The 22,507-nt window shown below is 33.6% G+C and overlaps 1 protein-coding gene across 6 annotated transcripts in view; it reads left to right on the forward strand.

The window, feature by feature from the left end:
- The window catches only part of SPAG16 (sperm associated antigen 16), a 907,696-nt gene that overhangs the window by 54,042 nt on the left and 831,147 nt on the right, over positions 1-22,507 (forward strand). For 5 of the 6 annotated variants that reach the window (XM_038585670.1, XM_038585672.1, XM_038585674.1 and 2 more), the window contains exons 8-9: positions 4,205-4,274; positions 11,861-11,970. In XM_038585670.1, coding sequence (XP_038441598.1) covers positions 4,205-4,274; positions 11,861-11,970 — 180 coding nt within the window. The remainder of the gene's footprint in view (positions 1-4,204; positions 4,275-11,860; positions 11,971-22,507) is intronic. The other variant, XM_038585671.1, reaches the window with a different exon arrangement.

Here is a 22,507-nt window from a genome sequence, read left to right on the forward strand (position 1 = left end):
TAGTATAGCAACTTTCAAATTTATTTAAATCTTATGGAAAAATCTAGAATTTGTTTTATAGAATTACTGAAACTGTTCAGAACTCTGAATTATAGTCCCATAATTGAAAAGATATAAAATATAATTTGTTAGTATATGTATAATAAGTTACTTTTTATCTTTTGTTTTATCACGGGGCTCTAATTCAGGAGGTATTCTAAAAAATAAATGTATATATTTTCTAGGTCAGCCTGCTGAGAGAATCTAGAAGTAATGACATTTCAATAGCAAATGAGTATACCCAGTGCATAGATAACTGTTCTAATACCATTCTGCAATAAAAGGAAGTTAGGACTCCTTGGGGAAGTGGCTGATTATAGGCTGGGCAGGGAAAATAAAAAATGAACCTGGAGCATTTGACCCATTTTGTTGCACTAGAATGCTAGGAAATGCTTAGAAAGTAAAAAAAAAAAAAAAAAAAAAAAAAAAAAAAAAAAAGAAGAGAAGAGACTGAACAAAACATTGGGGTACGTCAAGGGACAATGGAACTGTTGTGGGTGCTTCCTAAATGAATCGACAACCAAATTTGGTTTGAATGTTGAGACTAACTCTGGTATACACACAGAAAGAAGGTATGCAAACATTTACATTACATAATTGAGCTCTGTGGGGATAGCAATACATGCCTTACATGCAGGTCTGAAAAGTCTTGAGAGAACTAAGGAAGGAGACTGGCTTGGGGTTTTTTTTTTGTTTTTTGTTTTTTGTTTTTGTTTTTGTTTTTGTTTTTTATTCTGGCTAGGGTTTGGGAATAAGAGTTTCTATGTGGGAGGAGGGGCATATATTGCTTGAATCTCCCACCAGTGGTAAAAGAGGAAGTATCCAGGGTTTCATATCAAATGCTTGTTCAGATGTGGGGCCCTAAGGGAAGTAGGAAGTAAAGCTTAAAAACTGTTAATGGTCAGGGATCCCTGGGTGGCGCAGCGGTTTAGCTCCTGCCTTTGGCCCAGGGCGTGATCCTGGAGACCCGGGATCGAGTCCCACGTCGGGCTCCCGGTGCATGGAGCCTGCTTCTCCCTCTGCCTGTGTCTCTTCCTCTCTCTCTCTCTCTCTCTGTGTGACTATCATAAATAAATACAATTTAAAAAAATGTTAATAGTCAAATATCAACAAATGGAGTTGTTACAGGAATCATCCTGAAAGAGCTCCCAGTGGTCAAATCTTTAACAATTTGAGCAACAAAATAAATAATACAGTATGGGATTATAACCCACAGTATGAATAAATACAAGTTCATATGCTATAAATAAGTGGATGAATATGTAAATAGGGAAGAAGAAAAATATTTCTCTCAAAGAATCATCTCAAATATTGTGTAGATAATTTTTCCCTCATGGAAGTGGAGTTTAACACCTCAGCTGTTCATTGTTGGCCATACTTGATGACTTGCTTCCACAAATACAGTGGAAATGGAGGAAAGTAATTTTACAGTGGAGAAACCTGGCAACTACGACTTTAGGAAGGTGACCAAGGTTAACATCATCAGTCTTTAATTATGTTGATAAATACCCTTGTGAACTAACAATAACACTTCTACTCTGTGGTCTTCCTTCTCAAAACCTGTAGCTCCTATCTAACCATGAAAAACTATTAGGCAAACCCAAATGTATATATGTTCTCCAAAATATTACCTGACCAATACTCCTCAGAATTGTCAACATCATCAAAATGAGGGTAAGTATGAGAAACTGTTCCAGTCTAGAGGAAGCTAAGAAGACATGATAACTTTGATAAGTTCTTTATAGATTTTGGAAACTAGTCCTTTATCTGATAAGTATTTGCAAATATCTTCTCCCATTCTGTAGGTTGTTGGTGGTGGGGTGGTGGTTTTTTTTTTTTTTTTTTTTTTTTTTGGTTGACTCTTTCCTTTGCTGTGTAAAAGCTTTTAATCTTGATGAAGTCCCAATAGTTAATTTTTGTCTTTGTTTCCATTGTCCTTGGAGACAGTTCTATTAAGAAATTGCTGCAGCTGAGGTCAAAGAAGCTTCTGCCTATGTTCTCCTCTACGATTTTGATGCATTCCTGTGTCACATTTAGGTCTTTTATCCACTTTGAGTCTGTTTCTGTGTATAGTGTAAGAAAATGGTCCAGTTTCATTTTTCTGCATGTGGCTGTCCAATTCCCAACATTTGTTGAAGAGACTTTTTTCCATTGGATATTATTTCCTGCTTTGTCAAAGATTAGTTGATCATAGAATTGAGGGTCCATTTCTGGGTTCTCCATTTTGTTCCATTGATCTATAAGTTTGTTTTTGTGCCAGTATAATATTGTCTTGATGATTACAGTTTTGTAATAGAGCTTGAAGTCTGGAATTGTGATGCCACTAGCTTTGGTTTTCTTTTTCAGCATTCTTTTGGCTTTTTGGGGTCTTTATCATTTGATTTCACTCATATGTGGAATTTAAGAAATAAAACAAAGGAGCATAGGGAAAGGGAGGAAAAATAAAGCAAGACAAAATCAGAGAGGGAAACAAACCATAAGAGACTCTTAATTATAGGAAACAAACTGGAGGTTGATGAAGGCAAGAGGTGTGGGGAGATAGGGTAACTGGGTAACAGGCATTAAAGAGGGCATGTGATGTAATGAGCACTGGGTGTTATATGCAACTAATAAATCACTGAACTCTACCTCTGAAACTAATAATACACTACATGTTAATTAATTGAATTTAAATTAAAAATAATTAAAAAATAAGACATGATGACTAAATGTATCCTGGATGGGATCTTGGAACAGAAAAGGAATATTAGGAAATATCTTGGGGAGTTTGGGTGGCTCAGTCAGTTAGGTGTCCAACTCTTGATTTTGGCTTCAGGTCATGATCTCATGGTGGTGAGATTGAGATTGATTCCCACATCAGGCTCTGAGTTCAACACCAGACAAGTCTGCTTGTCTCTCCCTCTGCCTGCTCATACTCTCTCTTCTCTCAAATAAATAAATAAATAAAATCTTAAAAAGAAAGAAAAACTTTAGTCAAATTAGAATGCAATATGGACTTTGTTAATAATAATGTATCAATATTGTCTCATTACTTGGGTCAAATGTACTATATTAATGCATGATGTTAGCAGGGGGAATATGGTGCTGAGTATACAAGAACTGTGTATTATATTGCAACTTTTATATAAATCTCACACTATTCTAAATAAGTATTTAAAATTTTTATACTCCATTGGGCACTCATGAATAGATAAATTTTTTTTACTTTTTTTTTTCCAGTCAGGCATTTCACAAACATTAATCTGTAGGCTATAATTTATTATCTGCTATTTTCTATTAATAAAGGAATGTTACTACTCAGTAATGGTCGGAAAAATGTATATATCTGTATATAATTAAACAGATGGTATTTTGTGTGGTATAATCACGTACAATGAGGGATGAGAGAACTCTTAAGGTTGATTTTTTAATTTTTTTAAAGATTTTATTTATTCATGAGAGACACACAGAGAGAGAGAGTGAGAGAGAGGCAGAGACACAGGCAGAGGGAGAAGCAGGCTCCATGCAGGGAGCCTGATGTGGGACTTGATCATGGGACTCCAGGATCACGCCCTGGGCTGAAGGCAGGCGCTGAACTGCTGATCCACCCAGAGATCCCTAGGGTTGAATTTTTTAATTCAAGTCTATTGCTTAGGAAATATAGGTAAATGATATGCTACCAAACTAACAAATGTTCTTAATTATAAAACATGTTTAATAAAACAAGGAGTGCCTATGGGTGGAAAATGAGCCAAGAGTTTCAGGAAAGACAAGTTTCTTCATATTTTACTTCCCAACTAATACTTTCCTCATCTTTTATAAACAGAAAGATGAATTAAGTTGTTGTGAAGCAATTTCAACAGAGAAGAAACTTCTCTCAAAGTAGAGTATTGAATAATTATTATTCAAAGTATGCAATAAGTATTTTTGAAATTATTCTGTGAAATAAATGTTTCAGATGCTTATTTAAAATGAATACCTAATAATTACCCATGAAATTGAATTTAAACATAAAATTATGTTTTTCTTTTGTTATAATTCATGTTTAATTTTTTTAATATATAGGGATTAATCTAAGAGGTTAATACTTTTATATCTTGCAGTTGATATTTGAACATTGCATTTTATCCAGTCCTTTTTGGGTCATTTTGTATATAACTCTGTATCTTTTGATTTTACTTTTTAGATTTCTGGGCTTCAAGCAACACTGAAGCATATGGAAATAGGGCATAATTACCATGCTTCTGCAACTAGAGGTAAAAGTAAAATGTGATAAAACTGACATAATGTTGGTTGGTGATTTTTAAATCTGATCAGAGCTCAAAATACTAGAGATTACCTAAAGGTGAATAAATGACATGACTATTTCACAAATCAAGTTGTTAATGAAAAGATTGAGAGAGTATAGATACAGTGCTGTATAGAGTAATTTTAGAAAAAGATATGAGTAAACTATAATGGGAAGACTTGTGTTTCTGGCCATGATGGAGTATCTGGTACCAAACTAACCTTTCAATAAAAAACTCTTAAAGCTAAACTATTTATAAGGCTGCTACTTTTAGGCATTGGAAAATAGCACAAATCACAGAAGGCAAGTGATAGAACATTTTTAAGGTGAGATGCACCATCACCATGGCTTTGCCTGCATAAGTTTCCAAACCAAATTCTATGGAGGTGGAAGTCAAGAAGAGCATGCCAGTCCTGATAAACTGCAAAGACAAAGAATATAGTTCATAGCATTCAAAGCAACTAGAATCTGTAGGAAAGTGCACTAGATAAAAAGGTTCTACAATGAGCAGGAATCCGGTTTGTGAGGGAGTTTACTATGAGTCTTTAGTTGATAGCTAGGCTATACATGTAGACTACTTGAGACTTAGTAGAAAGAGGAGATTTTATAGAGCTCAGAGGGGAGCAAGGATTCAATAAGTCAACAGAGATGGGAGATACTGGAATTCTGCCCATGCCTGGATGGAGAGACCTGATAAACACTTTGATAATGCCATATTAACATTTGATATAATCATAGTAAAATATTAACATAACACTTGTACTGCCCTATAAAACCACAAACAAAGCTTACATAGAATTTTTAGGGAAGACAGAATTTGGAGTTTGAATCTTGCCAAATTAGAGAGCCTTGGGAAAAATTTAGGGCTTTCGATGGACTCAACAAAGCATAAAATTAAGCCTAGAATTTCAAGGTTATCATCAAAAAGTTAAACTTCTGCTAGAAAAAAAAATCAGCACCCTTTAAAGGAAAACAGTTGTCCAGAGTCTTTATAATCTATTATCTAAACTGCCTAGTATGTAATTAAAATTTTCAATACATGTTATAGAAACAGGAAAAGGTGACTCACATTCAAGACAAAAATCAAGAAGTAGAATGTTACACTGAGATTGTCCAGATGTTGGATATAGAGGATTAAAAATGCTTAAGAAGGGCAGCCTGGGTGGCTCAGTGGTTTAGTGCCGTCTTCAGCCCAGGGGCTGATCCTGGAGACCCGGGATCGAGTCCCACATCGGGCTCCCTGCATGGAGCCTGCTTCTCCCTCTGCCTGTGTCTCTGCCTCTCTCTCTCTGTCTCTGTCTCTCTCTCTCTGTCACTCATGAATAAATAAATAAAATCTTAAAAAAAATAAAAATGCTAAAGCAGCTATTTTGAATATGATCAAGGACTTAAAGAAAAATATGACATTGATTGATCAGATGGGACTCTTAGCAGAATGGGAATCTTAGCAGATATGTGGAAACAAAAAAAAGGAAATTGAATTCTAGTACTGAGAAGTATGATAGCTTAAATGAAAACTTTGTGTTCACAACAGTCTGGAAATGTCAGAAATGTCAGTGAATTTAAGAGACATCAATTAAAATATAGTCTGAAGAAAAGAGAAAAAAAATTGAACCTATCATATGTAACATATGTGTGATTGCAGTCTCAAAGGAGAAAAGAACAAGAATGGGGCATAAAAATATTTAAACAGGGCAGCCTGGGTGGCTCAGCAGTTTAGCACTGCCTTCAACCCAGGGCATGATCCTGGAGACCCGGAATCGAGTCTCAGTCGGGCTCCCTGCGTGGAGCCTGCGACTCCCTCTGCCTATGTCTCTGCTTCTCTCTCTCTCATGAATAAATACATAAAATCTTGAAAAAAATTAAACAAAAGTCAGCCTAAAATTTTCCAAATTTGATATAATACATAAACCTACAGATCCCCCAAAAGCAGCTAACAACTATAAACCCAAAAGAGAATCAATCCTGGATACATAATATTCAAACTTATGAAAATTTAAGTGAAATAATCTCAAAAGCAACAAGAGAGAAAAAAACATAAAAGAGAACAGTAAATAAATAAAGGCTGATTTCTCTGAGAGATATTGGAGGCTAGAAACAAGGAAATGAAATTTTTATAAAAAGATTTTATTTGACAGAGCAAGAGAGAGTCTGAGCATGAGGAAGAGGAAGAAGCAGGCTCAGGACCCTGAGATCATAACCTGAGCTGAAGGCAGACACTTAACCAACTGAGCCACCCAAGCACCCTGGAAATGACATTTTTTAAATGTGGAAAATTTTACATTCAGAATTCTAGATCCAATAAAATATTCTTCAAAAATTACAATGAAATACAGATATACAGACTTTTTAATTTAAATGAAAGCTAAAACATCTTGTTGCAAATCATTCTGAAGTACAGGAAATACTAAGGAGTTTCTTTGGGCCAAAAGAGAATATGCCAGAAGAAAACTCATCTCCAGGACTGAATATAGAGATTTAAGATTGTTATATTCTGGTTAATATAAAGATTGAGGTTTTTTTCATTTTTAATTTCTTAAAAGAAAATTGACTTGTAAAAACAATGATTATTGTACATGTCTTATAAATGGGAATGTTAAGAAAATTATAATTTTGGAAGTGGTACAAACATTTTATATCTTGATTTTGGTGGTGGTTATATGCCTGTTTATCTTTGCCAAAACTTACCCAATTCTCTATTTAAAATGTATTCATTTTATTATATGTAAGTTGTACCTCACTAAATTTGATTTTAAAAGGAATGATGAGACTCCGAAATATAGAAAGACTGTGAAATAGTGAATTTTCTTGGTAGATATAACATCTTATTATTTACAGATGACTATTCATTATGTTCAATGATTAGTTAAAACTTAAGAGAAATAGGCAACATTCTCACATTTGAAACTTTTTTCTTAGCCTTGATTCAGTAGCTCCTATTCTAATATTTTATGTTAAAGAAATATTAGTTATACTCAGTGATGTCTAAAGACACTATGGACAAGGATATTTATTGCAGTCATATCTATAGAAAAAAACAGTGCAAAACAATCTTACAATCTTAATCTTTAACCACAAGTGAATGTTTAAATAAATATGATTGATCATATGACTAGAAAGTCTTTAAAAATCATGCATAAGAAAACACATCATAATGTCAATAAAATGTTAAAAATAAGAACATTTATATAGTATAAGTTCATGAATATTAAATATCTGTAAAGAAATGATACACATCAAAATATATACAAAATTTGCTTATTATTATTTTCTATATTTTTCCTTATTGCATTTTTTTCAAAGAATATACATTTTTGTTAAGATAAAAAAATTACTTGTTCCCATATGTAAATAACTTTTAAGAATACAATCAGATGTAAATATGAAGGGATATTATCAAACTATCTATCATAGCCTCAGGAGCTCTTACTTTCCAAATTACTAAAGAATGTGAAAAATAATATATAAAAGATGACTTAAAGGTTGAGGAACTTCATGCATTGGGTTGATGATTGTACCAGTTAATCTCTATTACTCCATTCTACTCTAATAGTTTGTGATTTTTATGTATGTATTCTTGACATCTCTGTTAAAATTAATGGTTTACTGATAACTTCTTTATGAAATTATATTCTATTATTTGATACAATTTTAAATGAACACATTGTATATTTTTCTAAGTCACTTTGAAGATCAACTTTGTAAATTATTTTTGATTTGTGATGTTTTCAAGTGGCTTTGGTCAAAAGGAATAAATTTTGATCCGAAGAAATAGATTCTTTTAACTGCATAATCCCAACTACCTGAATAAAATTAATTCCTTAAATTCTGTCCTGAATGATTTTATGATCTTTATAAATATGCATTCTAGTGTTCGATATGGAACTTGCAGTTCTTCTTCCCAAGCTTCTGTTGTTAGCATCTGGCTGTGTTGGGTCAGACTCTGTCACTTCTCTGATTGCCTGATCAACTTGAAACCTTATGTAGCCAGGAACACTAATTTGAGGAGAAGTTGCTTTATTAGTTAACTGGTCGTCTCTTATAAATACTGCCATGCTTCACAATAATTCGCATATATTTAACTACCCTCCTCCATTTGCTTATTTTAGTTTAAGTTTTAAAAATTTTGTTTGTCTACCTGTCATCCATCTATAAATCTATCCATTTATTTTGGGCAGAGGTTGGTATGGCAGTAGAGATTCTTAAAATTAAGTATTATACACCCTGTAGTTGAGGAACAATGAATTGATTACCATTTACTCTGAACTTTGGGAAAAAAATTATTAATTGTTATTCAATCTAGATTTAGAGAGTAAGACAAAAATTGAACTGATTTGGAGTAATCAAGTAATTTTAAATATACCATATTTTTATTATCAAAGTGATATGCCTATTTTAGAAATTTTTAAAATGACAATCCTTATTTTTAAAATTATTCATAATTGTACCACCCAGAGAGGATAGTATTACCACTTCAGTACTGAACTTTCTCACTTGAAGAAGGTTTTTAATTCTACATTATATTTTTATATTATATTAGAATGATAGAAAAATTCCTAGGAGAAACTATGAAATAGTGAACTATTATTGATTAGATATTTGAAGTGACAACTTTGTATTATTTTTCTTTTTTTGTTATGAAATGTAATATATATCAATATTTATAGGACGCTATACAGAAAGTACTTTAATATATATTAATGAGATAAAACCATTTTTTGTACAAATTAATTTCAAAAAATTTATGAATATGCCAGTTCTGATGTGTTTGTGTTGGTTATTAACTCATATTATTTTGGTTTCCTATAAGGTTGCAATTTGAATGCAAAAATGTCTATTTCCAAAGCAAGTTATAAAGATGTATAATTATATTTTAATGCATCTTATAACTTATGATAGAAAATTATGAATTCAGGAGAAACAGCTAGAAATTAGAAGTGTTAAATGAAGTGAAAAACAATCGTGAAAACCAACTTCAGAGGTTCATAAAGGAAAGATGTCATATACAGTAAAGCAAAGTATTCTATAAGGTTTTTAGCTTAATAAATTGCTGCTTTTTAAGTTGGATATTTTGTTGCTGTTCAGAATTGCATTACAAGATGTCAGTTTCCTATGACTATGTGGAATATATGGCTAGGTTAGAAAGTAAAATTAAAGTAAAAATAAAGTAAATTTAAAGCAAAGCCTCTCTCCCTTTACCCCTATTTGCCTTTTTCCGAATTACAATTAGATATATAGTTGATCCCATTTTAGTTTATGTGTGTCCTGATCTCTTAGATCTTTTCTGTTTAGCTTTCTGGGCCAAATTGTGGATAATTTCTTTAAAACCTTTTTTCAGTTAAATTCTCTTTTCAGCTGGGTTTATCCATAAAAGAGTTAGTGACTGGCACAGTGTAGGTCCCTACATATTTATTTTGTTAAATGAATATATTCATGCATTTTTGCTGTTTAATGAGGGGCCTGAACGTATTCAGTTAACATTGGTTGAATTGAGTGCATACATGAAGGAGTTGTTGAACGGGTGAAATATAGCACTGGAGGTACAATGAATAAATTTTTATAAGGAAAATGTGTTTATTTGATATTTATTTCTCTTAAGAAATTATACTTTCCTTAAGATATTCCCTGTGCCCATGTAAAATCTGGGAAACTGCACCCCACTAATCAGTAATACAGGCTTGTCATTAATAAGCCCTCGGTGTGAGAAACTGAAAGATGCTATGATAGAGACATGGAATTTGCTAGGATATTACTAAATATTAAGAAGCAATGTGTGGAATTTTAGAATTATATGCATGTAACCATGAATGTGACACAGACTTTAATGTCTGAGCCTCTTATTTGTTCTAAAAATCTTTGTGTAAAAGAGATGTTTATCTGATGAAGAGTGGAAATCACATTTATATTTGCTACATGGAGAAATAGTTTAGAAGTGTTATTTCTCGGCTAATTCTACATGCATTATACAGTGTTTATTCTCATTTTGGTTCCAAGTGTTCAGCATTTTCCTGAAATCATGATTAACTATGAACATTTCTTTTTGTTGTGGAACAACTACATATACTTATAAACCGAAACCTTTTTGGTTTTTGACTTTCATTTGTTATCCATAACATTTTGTTTGTTTGCTTCCTGATTTTTTTTCTCTTATGAAGTGGTGCTTAGTAACATTTCATATGCTACCTGAATCTGCACATGTTCTTAGAATTATCTGCTGGAATCCTGAGTTTCTCTCTCTACTGCTTTTTCATTACTTCCCTGTAGATATTACTATATACATATTCTCCTCATATATAAAGGAGAACAAACGGTAGTGACCTTGACAGGATTATTGACAAAATTTTATGAAATATACATGCAAATTGTTTAGAACAGTGGCTGTTATGTAGTAAAAGCTCAATGAGGCATAAATGCTAATTATTATTATTTTAAATTATTATCAGGATGTCACTGTTGGTTGTTGAAAAGGAATATAAAATAGAAGAGAACTGGCAGTGAAAATTTTTCCGTAATGTCAGTGAGCTGTAATTGTTGCCTTACCCCCTCACATATTTCCCAGATGCTGTGGGGCTCTAACTTTTAGCACCACTCAGGGTGGACAGGCAGTCGGGATACCCAAGTGTTTGAAGTCTTTTAAGTACCTTCCTGTAGAACTGTGTTATTCAATATTCTGTTTTTATGTTATTTTTGGAAATTTTCTCCTTTGTCTGAAACTTATACTGAATAGGAAAAGTCAGGTCAGAAAAAATCTAAATGCTGGCTATGTGCTTCCTTGCCTTTATGACCTCAGAATTTTTTGGGAGCCTTGACTCATCCAGATATTTTTGTGTTTGTCTTTTGCCTATTATAAATCTAGTGTTATAATTTAGAACATTTAGTTATTTCTTTTAAGAGTTAATTTTTATAAGTTTATTAGTTATTTACAATCGTTTCCTGTTTAGAAAATATAGGGAGAAATTAATGTATACCTAAATAGGCATATGTATATGGAAAAGTGTAAAAGAAAGAGTCTTCTCCTGTCACTTTTATTTTTCCCTCGGGTGGTTTTATTAGGACTGTTCTTTATGTCCATGAGAGTTTGGAGAGTAATATCACAATTTCATTGGAATATTTTCTAATGTTTTCTATTTTTCTCAACATTGAGAATAATATTTTATTTAATACAATATTCTCTTAAAAATCTGTTATTTATTATCCACTTTGGGAAATTTTGTCATTGCTTACCATTCTCTCCTTTGACCCTCTTCAACTTTACTTGTGCCCATAAATCTCATGACAGAAATTTGGATATAATGTAATTGGAGATTGGCTCCTATGCTCTCTAACTGGCTCATCATGCCATTTTACTGACCTTGCAGTAATGACATCCTGTATTTTGGGGAAATTAATTTGATACCCCACTTAAAACATTTTGGTGGTATTTTAATATTTTTGGTTTAATACTTTAAAAAATATGTGTATCATTATGATTTTGGCTTTCATATTTTTGGTTAAAATTATATTAATTGTAGATGAACAGTATAGACACTAAGAATAAATTCTGTTATCTTGTAGTTGGTCCTAACTCTGAAAAAGAAAATGCACCAGAAGGTCCTACTCAGAAAGGTCTTCATGAAGCCAGGGAAAAAATCCAAAGTAAAACAAAGGTAAAAGATAATACAAAGGTATGACTTTTTTTGTTCTTGTTTCCATCTCAGATCTTCAGATCCATGAATTCATATGGTATTTTACTGGAAGAGGAATTTAGAGGTTATATATTCCAAGATCCTTGGTTTATAGGTAAAATTGGAGGTCCTCAAATGTTGCTAATATGAGGGATATATGCTTATTGGTGGTAGAGACAACTCAGTGAATCAGTCTGTCACCTACTGCAACCTAATCCCAGGCATCTGTGCTCATCTACTCAGTTTTCTGCTTACTCTATCCAAAAGAAGTAACTCCCACATCATCCCTTTTTTCTTTTCTCATAGTATAACTTTAAACTTAAGAAAACTAAGAAGTTTTCCTTAAAACTAGAATGTAAAGAATTATGTCCCATTTAAGACTTGCCTTATATCTGAGTACCTTTGCTTTGCAATCAGGCTGATAATTAAAAACTTCTGTAATGATTAAAGAAAAATGGTATTAAAATGCCTGGTGAGAGATTTTAAAAACCATATAAGAAAGAAAGGAAGAAAGAAAAAAAAGAAAAGAAAAAAGAAAGAAAAGAGAAATAAAGAAAAACACATAAACTTGTAAGGGGTTTAATTTCATGAAAATTGCATGAAAGTCTAGCTGAGGTAATAAATTTTCTTACAGAGTACATAGTTGTTAACTTTGAGTTCTAAAATATCTGACATTTATTTATAAACAAAAATACTTAGAATTATAATATTGTTAGCAGTAGTAATTTTATATAAGAACAATAGTTTTTATGAATTAAAATAGTGTAATAAACCTTTTATTTAGCTAATCCTATAAATAAAGTTTTTTTCCTCAAAGGTATGCACTGGAATCCAGTATTATATATAATATTGAGTAAACTACAGACTAAACAATTTTAGGTTATGCTTAGACTCTGGTAATCACTTTGTAATATTCAGATTAGTATTTTACTGTTTCAGATTAGTATTTTACGATATTTGGGGTAGATCTTTTCTCATCAACCTGCCTTTAGCTTCTCTATGCCAGCAACCTCCCATCAGGAGAAATCTTCTCTTTTTGCCACCATAAAGCTTTCCCTCTTCTCTACCTGCTTTTGAGTCTTCACCCAGTGCAAGCAATGGTGGTGGATGACACTCTTGCTGTCAATAAGTAGTTCGTGTTCTCATTGGGAACTGAGGTTATTAGTTGAGAGAGCATATAAAGCACCTCAAATAAAGAAAAAAAATCAGAATTAAGGATTTTCAGTTTGATGCTGTGATTGTTATCAGGAACATTTTCATTGTCCAGTGGCATAGGTGTTCTCTTTAGTAAGTCATACTGAGGAATGATTTGTTGATTAATTCACTAAGTGCTTATGGCGTATAAGGCTCCACATTAGTAATGGAAGGTTGGCTTTTTGTGTGGCAAAAAGCTACTAAAATATAGGACAAATTAGATATTTATGCATAGTATATTCTTTTTCAGTGCATTAAAATATTTATCATAATACTTACAACATGATAGAAAAATTGGGGCCTACGAAAGTGCTGAAGTCCAGAACAAAGTGAATTCCTCCCCCTTTCACCAAATAATCATTTTTACTAATATTTCTCTTTTAATTGTTTTCCCTACAAGTTTGTACCCTTTGACCAATATCTCCCCAATGTCCCCACCCTCTAGCTTCTGGTAGCCACCATTCTACTCTTCATGTCTATGAGTTTTTGCTTTTTTAGATTCACATATATAAATGATATCATACAGTATTTGTTTTTCTCTGACTTGTTTCATTCAGCATAATATTCTCAAGGCCTATCTGTGTTGTCACAAATGGCAGAATGTCCTTCTCATAGCTGAATTTTAATCCATTGTGTATGTGTGTATATGTATATATATAGCTAATCTAGTGTGTGTGTGTGTGTGTACACATCACATCTTATTCATTCATCCATTGACAGATTCCTTTTTTTTTTTTTTTTCATCCATTGACAGATTCTTAAGTTGTTTCTATATCTTGGCTATTATGAATAATGCTGTGATTAACAGGGAGTGCAGATATCTTTTGGAGATCATCTTTTCATTTACTTTTGATATATATTCAGAAATGGAATTTCTAGAGCATATAGTAGTGCTATTTTTATTTTTTTTGAGGAATTCTCATACTATTTTCCATAGTGGTTGTCTCATAGTCTTCTTGATGAGAGCCATTGTAACAGGTGTGAGATGAGATTGCACATTGGTTTTGATCTCCATTTTCCTGATGATTAATGATGTTGAGAATCTCTTCATGTACCTGTTGACTATTTATTTGTATGTGTTCTTTGGAAAAATATGTATTTCATTCCTTTTCCCATATTTTAATTGGATTTTTTTGGTTACTAAGCTGTGTGAGTAATTATATAGTTAGATACTTATCCCTTATCAGATATGTGGCTTGCAAATATTTCCTTCCATTCCATAGATTGCCTTTTCATTTTGTTGATTGTTACTGGTGTTGTGCAGAGGCTTTTTTTGGATTGGTTGTAGTATCACTTGATTTTTGCTTTTGTTTCTTGTGCTTTTGCTGTCATATCAAAAAAATCAGTAACAAGACCAATGTCAAGAAGTTTTTCTTATATTTTCTCTAGGAGTTTTATGGTTTCAGGTCTGATGTTTAATTGGTGTTGAGTTGGCTTTTGTGAATGGTATAAAATGGGTGTACAATTTCACTTTTCTGTATATGGTTATCTAGTTTGTTTTTTTTAAAGAGTTTATTTATTCGTAGAGACACACACAGAAAGAGGCAGAGACACAGGCAGAGACACAGGCAGAGGGAGAAGCAGGCCCCCTACAGGAAGCCTGACATGGGACTGGATCCCAGGTCTCCAGGATCACACCCCAGGCTGCAAGAGGCCCTAAACCACTGCGCCATTGGGGCTGCCCTGGTTATCTAGTTTTCTTAAAACTATTTATTGTCCTTTCCCCATTGAATATTCTTGGCTCCCTTGTCAAATGCTATTGTGTGTATGGGAGTTTCTTTCTGCATTCTCTACTCCATTCTTTTGGTCTATGTCTGTTTTTATATCATTACTATATTATTTTAATTACTGTTGCTTTGTAGTATAGTTTGAAATAAGTGTGGTACTTCCTCCAGATTTGTTCTATTTTCTTGGAATTGCTTTGGCTCTTTGGGATGTTTTTCAGTTTCATACAAACTTTAGGATTTTCTATTTCTGTGAAAACTGCTTTTGGAATTTTGATAGAGGTTACATTGAATCTATAGATGGCTTTGAGCAGAACGGACATTTTGATAATATTAATTATATTCAATACATAGGCACAGAATATCTGTTTGTGTCTTCTTCAGTTTCTTTCATCAGTGTCTTACAGCTTTCTTTTTACAGATCTGTCACTTCTTTGGTTAAGCTTATTCCTAAATATTTTAGTATTTGATGCTATTGTGAGTGGGATTACATTCTTTATTTCTTTTTCAGTGATTTTAATGTTTGTAGAAACACACCAATTTTTTTAAAAGATTTTATTTATTCATGAGACACAGGCAGAGACATGGGAAGAGGGAGAAGCAGGCTCCCTGTGGGACTCCATCACAGGACCCTGGGATCACAACCTGAGCCAAAGGGTAGACGTTTGACTACTGAGACACTCAGGTGCCCCCAAACATACCAATTTTTATATTTTGATTTATTTTCTGAAACTTTACTGAACTTGTTGATTATTTTCAGCAGTTTCTTGGTTGAGTATTTAGTATTTTTATATATGATATCATATCATCTGCAAAGAAGGTAATTTTATTTTCCTTTTTTATTTGAATGCTTTTCATTTCCCATTTATTTTTTGCCCATGGGACAATGTCATCTTTTCAATATGAAAAAAGGAGCAAGTACGACATAAAAACAGAAAGTTGAATAGGATGAAACCAAGGGCAAGAAGGAAAAGGCAAAAGCAAAAGCAAGAGAAGCAATGTTGCCAAAAGAGAGTCTCCTGTCCCCTCTCCTTTGAGAAATGACTTAAATATTTAGATAGTGGTACACACTTTCCATATATATACAGCAGGGTTGGTATTTTGAGGGGAGTAAGAAAAGTTCAGGATGGGAAGGCCTTTCTAGAGGCTAGTCTCTTCCTACTCTTCCTACTCTTGCCCAGTCTTCTTTGATCAGTGAAGGAAAGAATCTATTTAGATGCTTTTTGTATCTTTATCTTGCTTGATTGTTCTAGCTAGGACTGTTGAATAAGAGTGGTGCAAATGGGCACCTTTGCCTTCTTCCTTATCTCAGAAGAAAAGCTTTCAAGCTTTCACAGTTTAGTATGATGTTAGATGTTGGTTTCTTCCACATGGCCTTTACTGTGTTGAGGTATATCCCTTTTCTACTCAGTTAAATAATGTTTTTTTTTTTCTTTTTTTTTTTATGAAAGGATGTGGAGCTTAGATGCTTTTCTTGCATCTTTTAAGATGATCGTATGATTTTTTTTATCTTTCATTCTATTAATATGGTATCACATTTGTTGATCATATTGTCGAACTGTCTTTGTATCCTGGGGATAAATCCCACTTGATCATGGTATATGATTCTTTAAGTGTATTGTTGAATTCAGTTTGCTAGTATTTTATTTGAGATATTTGCATCTTTCTTCATCAAGGATATTGGTGTCTAGTTTTTGAAGTATTCTGTCCTAGTTTTGGTAGAAGGGTAATGTCTGGCCTCATAAGATGAGTTTAGAAGTATACCATCCTCTTCAGTTTTTTGGAAGATTTTTAGAAGGATTGGCATTAATTTTTCTTTAAATGTTTGATAGAATTCATCATTGAAACCATCTGGTCCTGACCTTTTCTGTTAGGAGGTTTTTGATTACTGATTCAAAATCCCCATTTGTTATTTGTCTGTTCAGATTTTCCATTTCCATATGATTCGGTCTTGGTAGGTTGTATATTTATTGGGATTTATCCATTTCTTCTAGGTTATCCAGTTTTTTGGCGTGTAATTATGCATTGCAGTCTCTTATGATCCTGTGTATTTCTATGCTCAGTTTAATATTTTCATTTCTTATTTTCTTTCATTTCTAATTTTTTTGAGTTTTTGCCTTAGTTGAGCTAAGGGTTTGTCAATTTTATCTTTTCAAAAAAACCCACTGTTAATTTTCATCTTTTTCGTTGTTTTTATGGTCTGTATTTCATTTATTTTTTTTCTTTGATCCTACTATTTTCTTCCTTCTGCTAATTTTGGGCTTAATTTTTCCTCTTTCTTCTAGTTCTTTGAGGTATAAAGTTAGCTTGATAATTTGAGATCATTCTTTTTTCTTAATAAATGTATTTGCCACTATAAACTGCTTTTACAGCATCCCATAGATTTTTGTGTGTTGTTTCCATTTTCATTTTTTTGAAGAATTTTTTTTTATTTCACTTTTTTAAAAGATTTTTTTTCTGGGGAGAGAGCACACACACATGAATTGGGTCATATAGAGAGGGTGAAGCAGACTCCCCACTGAGATAGAGCCTGACCTGGGGCTTGATTCCAGGACCCTGGGATCATGATCTGAGCTGAAGTCAGATGCTTAACTGACTGAGTCACCCAGGTGCTTCTGTTTCACTTTTGATTTCTTCTTCAACCCATTGGGTTGTTCAGGAGCGCATTTAGTCTGTTTTTGGCTCAGGTCATGATCCCAGAGTCCTGGGATCAAGCCCCACATCTGACTCCCTGTTAATGGGGAGTCTGCTTCTGCCATTGCCCCTCCCCTCCACTCATGCACTCTCTCTGGCTTTCTCTCTCTCTCTCTCTCTCTCTCAAATAAATAAATAAAATCTTTAATAAAAAAATGTGATTCAAGTCTGATGTTTTCTTGTTGATTATCTGTCTGGATGATCTATCCATTGAAGAAAGTGAAATATTGAAGCCTCTTATTGTGGTCTACTTATCCCTTCAAATCTGTTGATTTTTGCTTAATATGTTTTAATGCTTTGATGCTGTATGTATACATATTTGCAGTTGTTCTATCTTCTTGATGAACTGATCTTTTTAGCACTGTATAATGGCCATCTCTGTCTCTTGATACTATTTTTGGCTTAAATTCTATTTTGTCGGGCAGCCCCGGTGGCAGCGGTTTGGTCCCGCCTGAAGCCTGAGGTGTGGTCCTGGAGACCCAGGATTGATTCCCACGTCGGGCTCCCTGCATGGAGCCTGCTTCTCCCTGTGTCTCCCTGCCTGTGTCTCTGCCTCTCTCTCTCTCTGTGTCTATGAATAGATAAATAAAATCTTTAAAAAAATTCTATTTTGTCTGATATCATTATATCCTTGCTTTCTTTTGGATTCCACTTACGTATAATATCTTTTTCCATCCCTTTACTCTGAGCCTATGGGTATCCTTAAAGCTGAGGTGAGCCTCTGGGTCTTGTTTCTTTATCCATTGACTCACGATATATCTTTTGATTGAAGAATTCAGTCCATTTACATTTGGAGTAATTATTGATATATAAGGACTTACTAATGTCTCCCAACTAATTGCTTTTTGGCTATTTTGTAGTTTTATTGTTCCTTTTTCCTTTCTTGCTGGCTACCTTTGTGAATTGGTGATTTTCTATGATGGCATTCTCTGATTCCTTTATCTTTATCTCTTGTGAATCTACTGTAAGTTTTTGCTTTGTGGTTACCATGAGACTTACATAAAAATGCAACAGGTATAATAGTCTATTTTATGTTGATAGTGACTTAACTTTGATAACAGAAAAAACCTTTACCCTTTTACCTCCCACCCCTTTATATTTTAATGACACAGTTTACATCTTTTTATATTGTGTATTTGTTAAGAAATTATAGTAGCTATAGTTATTTTTAATGCTCTTTTCCTTTCACTTTTATAATACAGTTAACTGGTTACCATATCATCATATTACAGAATTAGAGTTTTCTAAATCTGACTTATATTTGTCTTTAGCAGTGTGTTATGTATTTTGACAAGTTTTTATGTTCCTAATTAGTGTCTTTTTATTTCTGCTTGAAGAACTCCTTTTAGGATTTATTAGCCACATTTAGTGGTGATGAACTCCCTCAGCTTTTATTTGTTTGCTAAAGTATTCTCATTTCTGAAAGGTAGCTGGATAGAATGTTTTTGGCTGGCAGTTTGTGTTTTGCAGAACTTTTACTGTATGATTCCACTTTCAATTGTTCTATAAGATTTCTGCTAAGAAATCCGCTTATAGCCTAAAGAGGTGCCTTTGTAGTTGTAATATTATTTCCTTTTGCTACTTTTAGGATTCTTTGTCTTTGATTTTTGACAGTTTCATTATAATGTATCTTAGAGAAGACTATTTTGAATTGAATTAATGAGGTAGTCTATTAGCTTCATGAACTTGAATGGGCATGTTTCTCCCCAGGGTTGGAAAGTTCTTAGCTGTTATTTCTTTAAATAAACTCTCTGGCCCCTTCTCCCACTCTTTTTCTGGAATTCCAATAATTCTAATATTGGTTCTCTTAATGGCATTCCATAGGTCATGTGTACTTTCTTCACTCTTGTTCATTCTTTTCTCTTTGTTCTTCTCTTACTGGGTTATTTAAATATTCCTATCTTTTAACTCATCTATTCTTTCTTCTGTTTGGTGTATTCTGATGTTGATGTTCTCTATTGAATTTTTCATTTCATTCATTGAATTCTTCACTCCAGAATTTCTGTTTGGTACTTTTCTGTTTCTTACTGTGTTAAATTTCATTTCTGTTTATGTGTTCATTCTAACTTTTGTTGAATTTTCTCTGTTTCTCGAGCTCATTGAATTTCCTCAGAATAGCTATTTTGTATTCTTTATTGGGCAAATTGCAGATCTCAGTATCTTTGGATTTGTTTACTGGAAGAGTCTAGTGCTCTTTTGGTGATGTCATGTTTTCTTGATTCTTTGTGTTCCTTGAAGTTTTGCATTACTGTTTTCACATTTGAAATAACAGTCACTTCCTTCAGTCTTCACTAGTTGCATTCAGGTTGCAGATGCGTTTTAGTGTATTTCAAAGAAGTAAGCCTTTGGAATACAATCATAAAATCAACTTTATTTATGTAACCTGCAGTTCTTTAAACTACTTAGTGGAGGTGATTCCTCCCTTCTCTCTGGGTGAAAATTTAGTGCAGTCTTCATTGACATTCTTAATTTTATGTTGACTTTAGATTGCAAAATATAGCCTCACATCAGTAATTAAAGTTATATAGCTTTGTGTAATATCAGAGCTCCACATATTATATGACTTAAGTCTCTCAATTTCCAGCTGGGACCTTCTTTGGTCTAGATACTTTCAGAGCAGGAGAGGCAGTGGTAGTAGTGGTATGTGGTCTTTTCTATTTCTTTTCCCTTTCTTCCAATTTGTTAATTGGCATGGTTGAAATTGGAAGAGGGAGGGACTGTAGAGGAATAGAAAAGTTATCATTTGACTCAGGCCACCCTATGATGGTTTAGGGTTCTCTGTATCTGGAAGATATGGAAATCTGTTGCTCTCCTGGGCTCTATCATGAGTTCTTCCACTCCTCTAAGGAACTTCCTTTCCTGGCCCAGTGCTTCCCTTTAGGCCAGCTTCCATATCTATACCCCTAGTGGTACACTTTATAGTTTCTTTCTACTTGGGTCTCTTTTCCCTGCCAGGCTACCCTTACATATTTTTAAAAACCAATTTTAGGACGATATTTCTACTAGTGTCACATTATGGTCCCTGGGTTTCATTCCTGTGTTATCCATTGTTATGAGGGGCTTGCATTATTTCCCCTTAGTAAGCTCTTTACCTTGCTGTTGTGGACTGCACATTTGACACGGATCTGTTGTGCTTTCTAGCTGCAAAGAACAAACATTCAGCTCCCAACAGGCCCTGCTAGTGGCCCTTGCACTGGGTTTGCAACTATGATATTCTTGCCCTTTGCCCCTCTTGGAGGAGGGGTAGGACACACATGAGGGATTTCTCTAAAGAAATCCTTCTCACTCTCCATCCTCTTAACCCTCCTCTATTTTTAAAGTGTGTAAAAGGTTGAAAAGAGTCAACTGTTTTTAGTTAAATCTTTTAAAATTTTTGCAGATGGCCTAATACTTCCATTGGACTATAGAAAATATTGTATCTTGGTGCTTTAGCGAAACTTTTAATTTAATATTCTAATCATTCTTTACTGTATATCTTTTAGGATTTTAATTATTTAAATGTTGTCAAATTTCAGCTGAACATAGCTTGATGAAGCTTTTATTTATTTGTGTCTGTTTTTCCTGTCTCTCATAACACAGAGAACCTTATAGTTTTAAGACTGGTGTTCTTCTTTAGCTCTCAGATTTTTTTCTATTTCTTTCTTTCTTTTCTTTCTTTCTTTCTTTCTTTCTTTCTTTCTTTCTTTCTTTCTCTCTCTTTCTTCTTTCTTTCTTTCTTTCTTTCTTTCTTTCTTTCTTTCTTTCTCTTTTTTAACATATTGAATCCATAGTTTCTTTTTGCTTTTTGTGAAATTCCTAATAGATAAATTTAGACTTAAGTCAATATTTCATAAACCTTAACTTTTTTTTTGCCATATTTTCCATCTCTTTGTATATTTTGCATTCTGATATGTCTTCTTTTTTAAAGATTTTATTTATTTATTTGAGAGGAGAGAGCAAGAGAGAGAGAGCGCACACAGGGAGAAGGACAGGGACTGAGGGAGATGTGGACTCCCTGCCCAATGCAGGGCTGGATCCCAGGACCCTGTGATCATGAGCTGAGCTGAAGGCAGACACTTAACCAACTGAACCACACAGGTGCCCCTCATACTGATATATCTTCTAAACTTTACCTTCTCAACTGCTTAGGAATTGGTTTATCTGATTTATTACCATCAATCCACTGAATTTGTTATTTTGAGAATTCTGTTCTCCACTTCCAGGATTATTTCTTGATCTTAGGGGAAAGGCTCCCAGTGCTTCCCCATTGAGAATGATATTTGCTGTGGGCTTTTCATAGATGGCTTTTAAGATACTGAGGAATGTTCCCTGTATCCCTACACTCTGAAGAGTTTTGATCAGGAATGGATGCTGTATTTTTTCAAATGCTTTCTCTGCATCTATTGAGAGGATCATACGGTTCTTGTTTTTTCTCTTGTTGATATGATTTATCAAGTTGATTACTTTACGAGTGTTGAACCAGCCTTGCATCCTGGGGATAAATCCCACTTGGTCATGGTGAACAATCTTCTTAATGTACTGTTGTATCCTATTGACTAGTATCTTGTTGAGAATTTTGATATCATGAACATGACAGGGATGTCCACTCTCACCACTGCTATTCAACATAGTACTAGAAACCCTAGCCTCAGCAATCAGACAATAAAAAGAAGTAAAAGGCATTCAAATTGGCAAAGAAGTCAAACTCTCCCTCTGCAGATGACATGATGCTATATGTAGAAAACCCAAAAGACTTCACCCCAAGATTGCTAGAACTCATACGGCAATTTGACAGTGTGGCAGGATACAAAATCAATGCCCAGAAATCAGTGGCATTTCAATACACTAACAATGAAACTGAAGAAAGAGAAATAAAGAAGTCAATCCCATTTACAATTGCATCCCAAATCACCTAAGATACCTAGGAATAAACCTAACCAAAGAGG

The sequence above is a fragment of the Canis lupus genome, chromosome 37 (genome assembly GCF_011100685.1).
Source record: "Canis lupus familiaris isolate Mischka breed German Shepherd chromosome 37, alternate assembly UU_Cfam_GSD_1.0, whole genome shotgun sequence".
Taxonomy (NCBI): domain Eukaryota; kingdom Metazoa; phylum Chordata; class Mammalia; order Carnivora; family Canidae; genus Canis; species Canis lupus.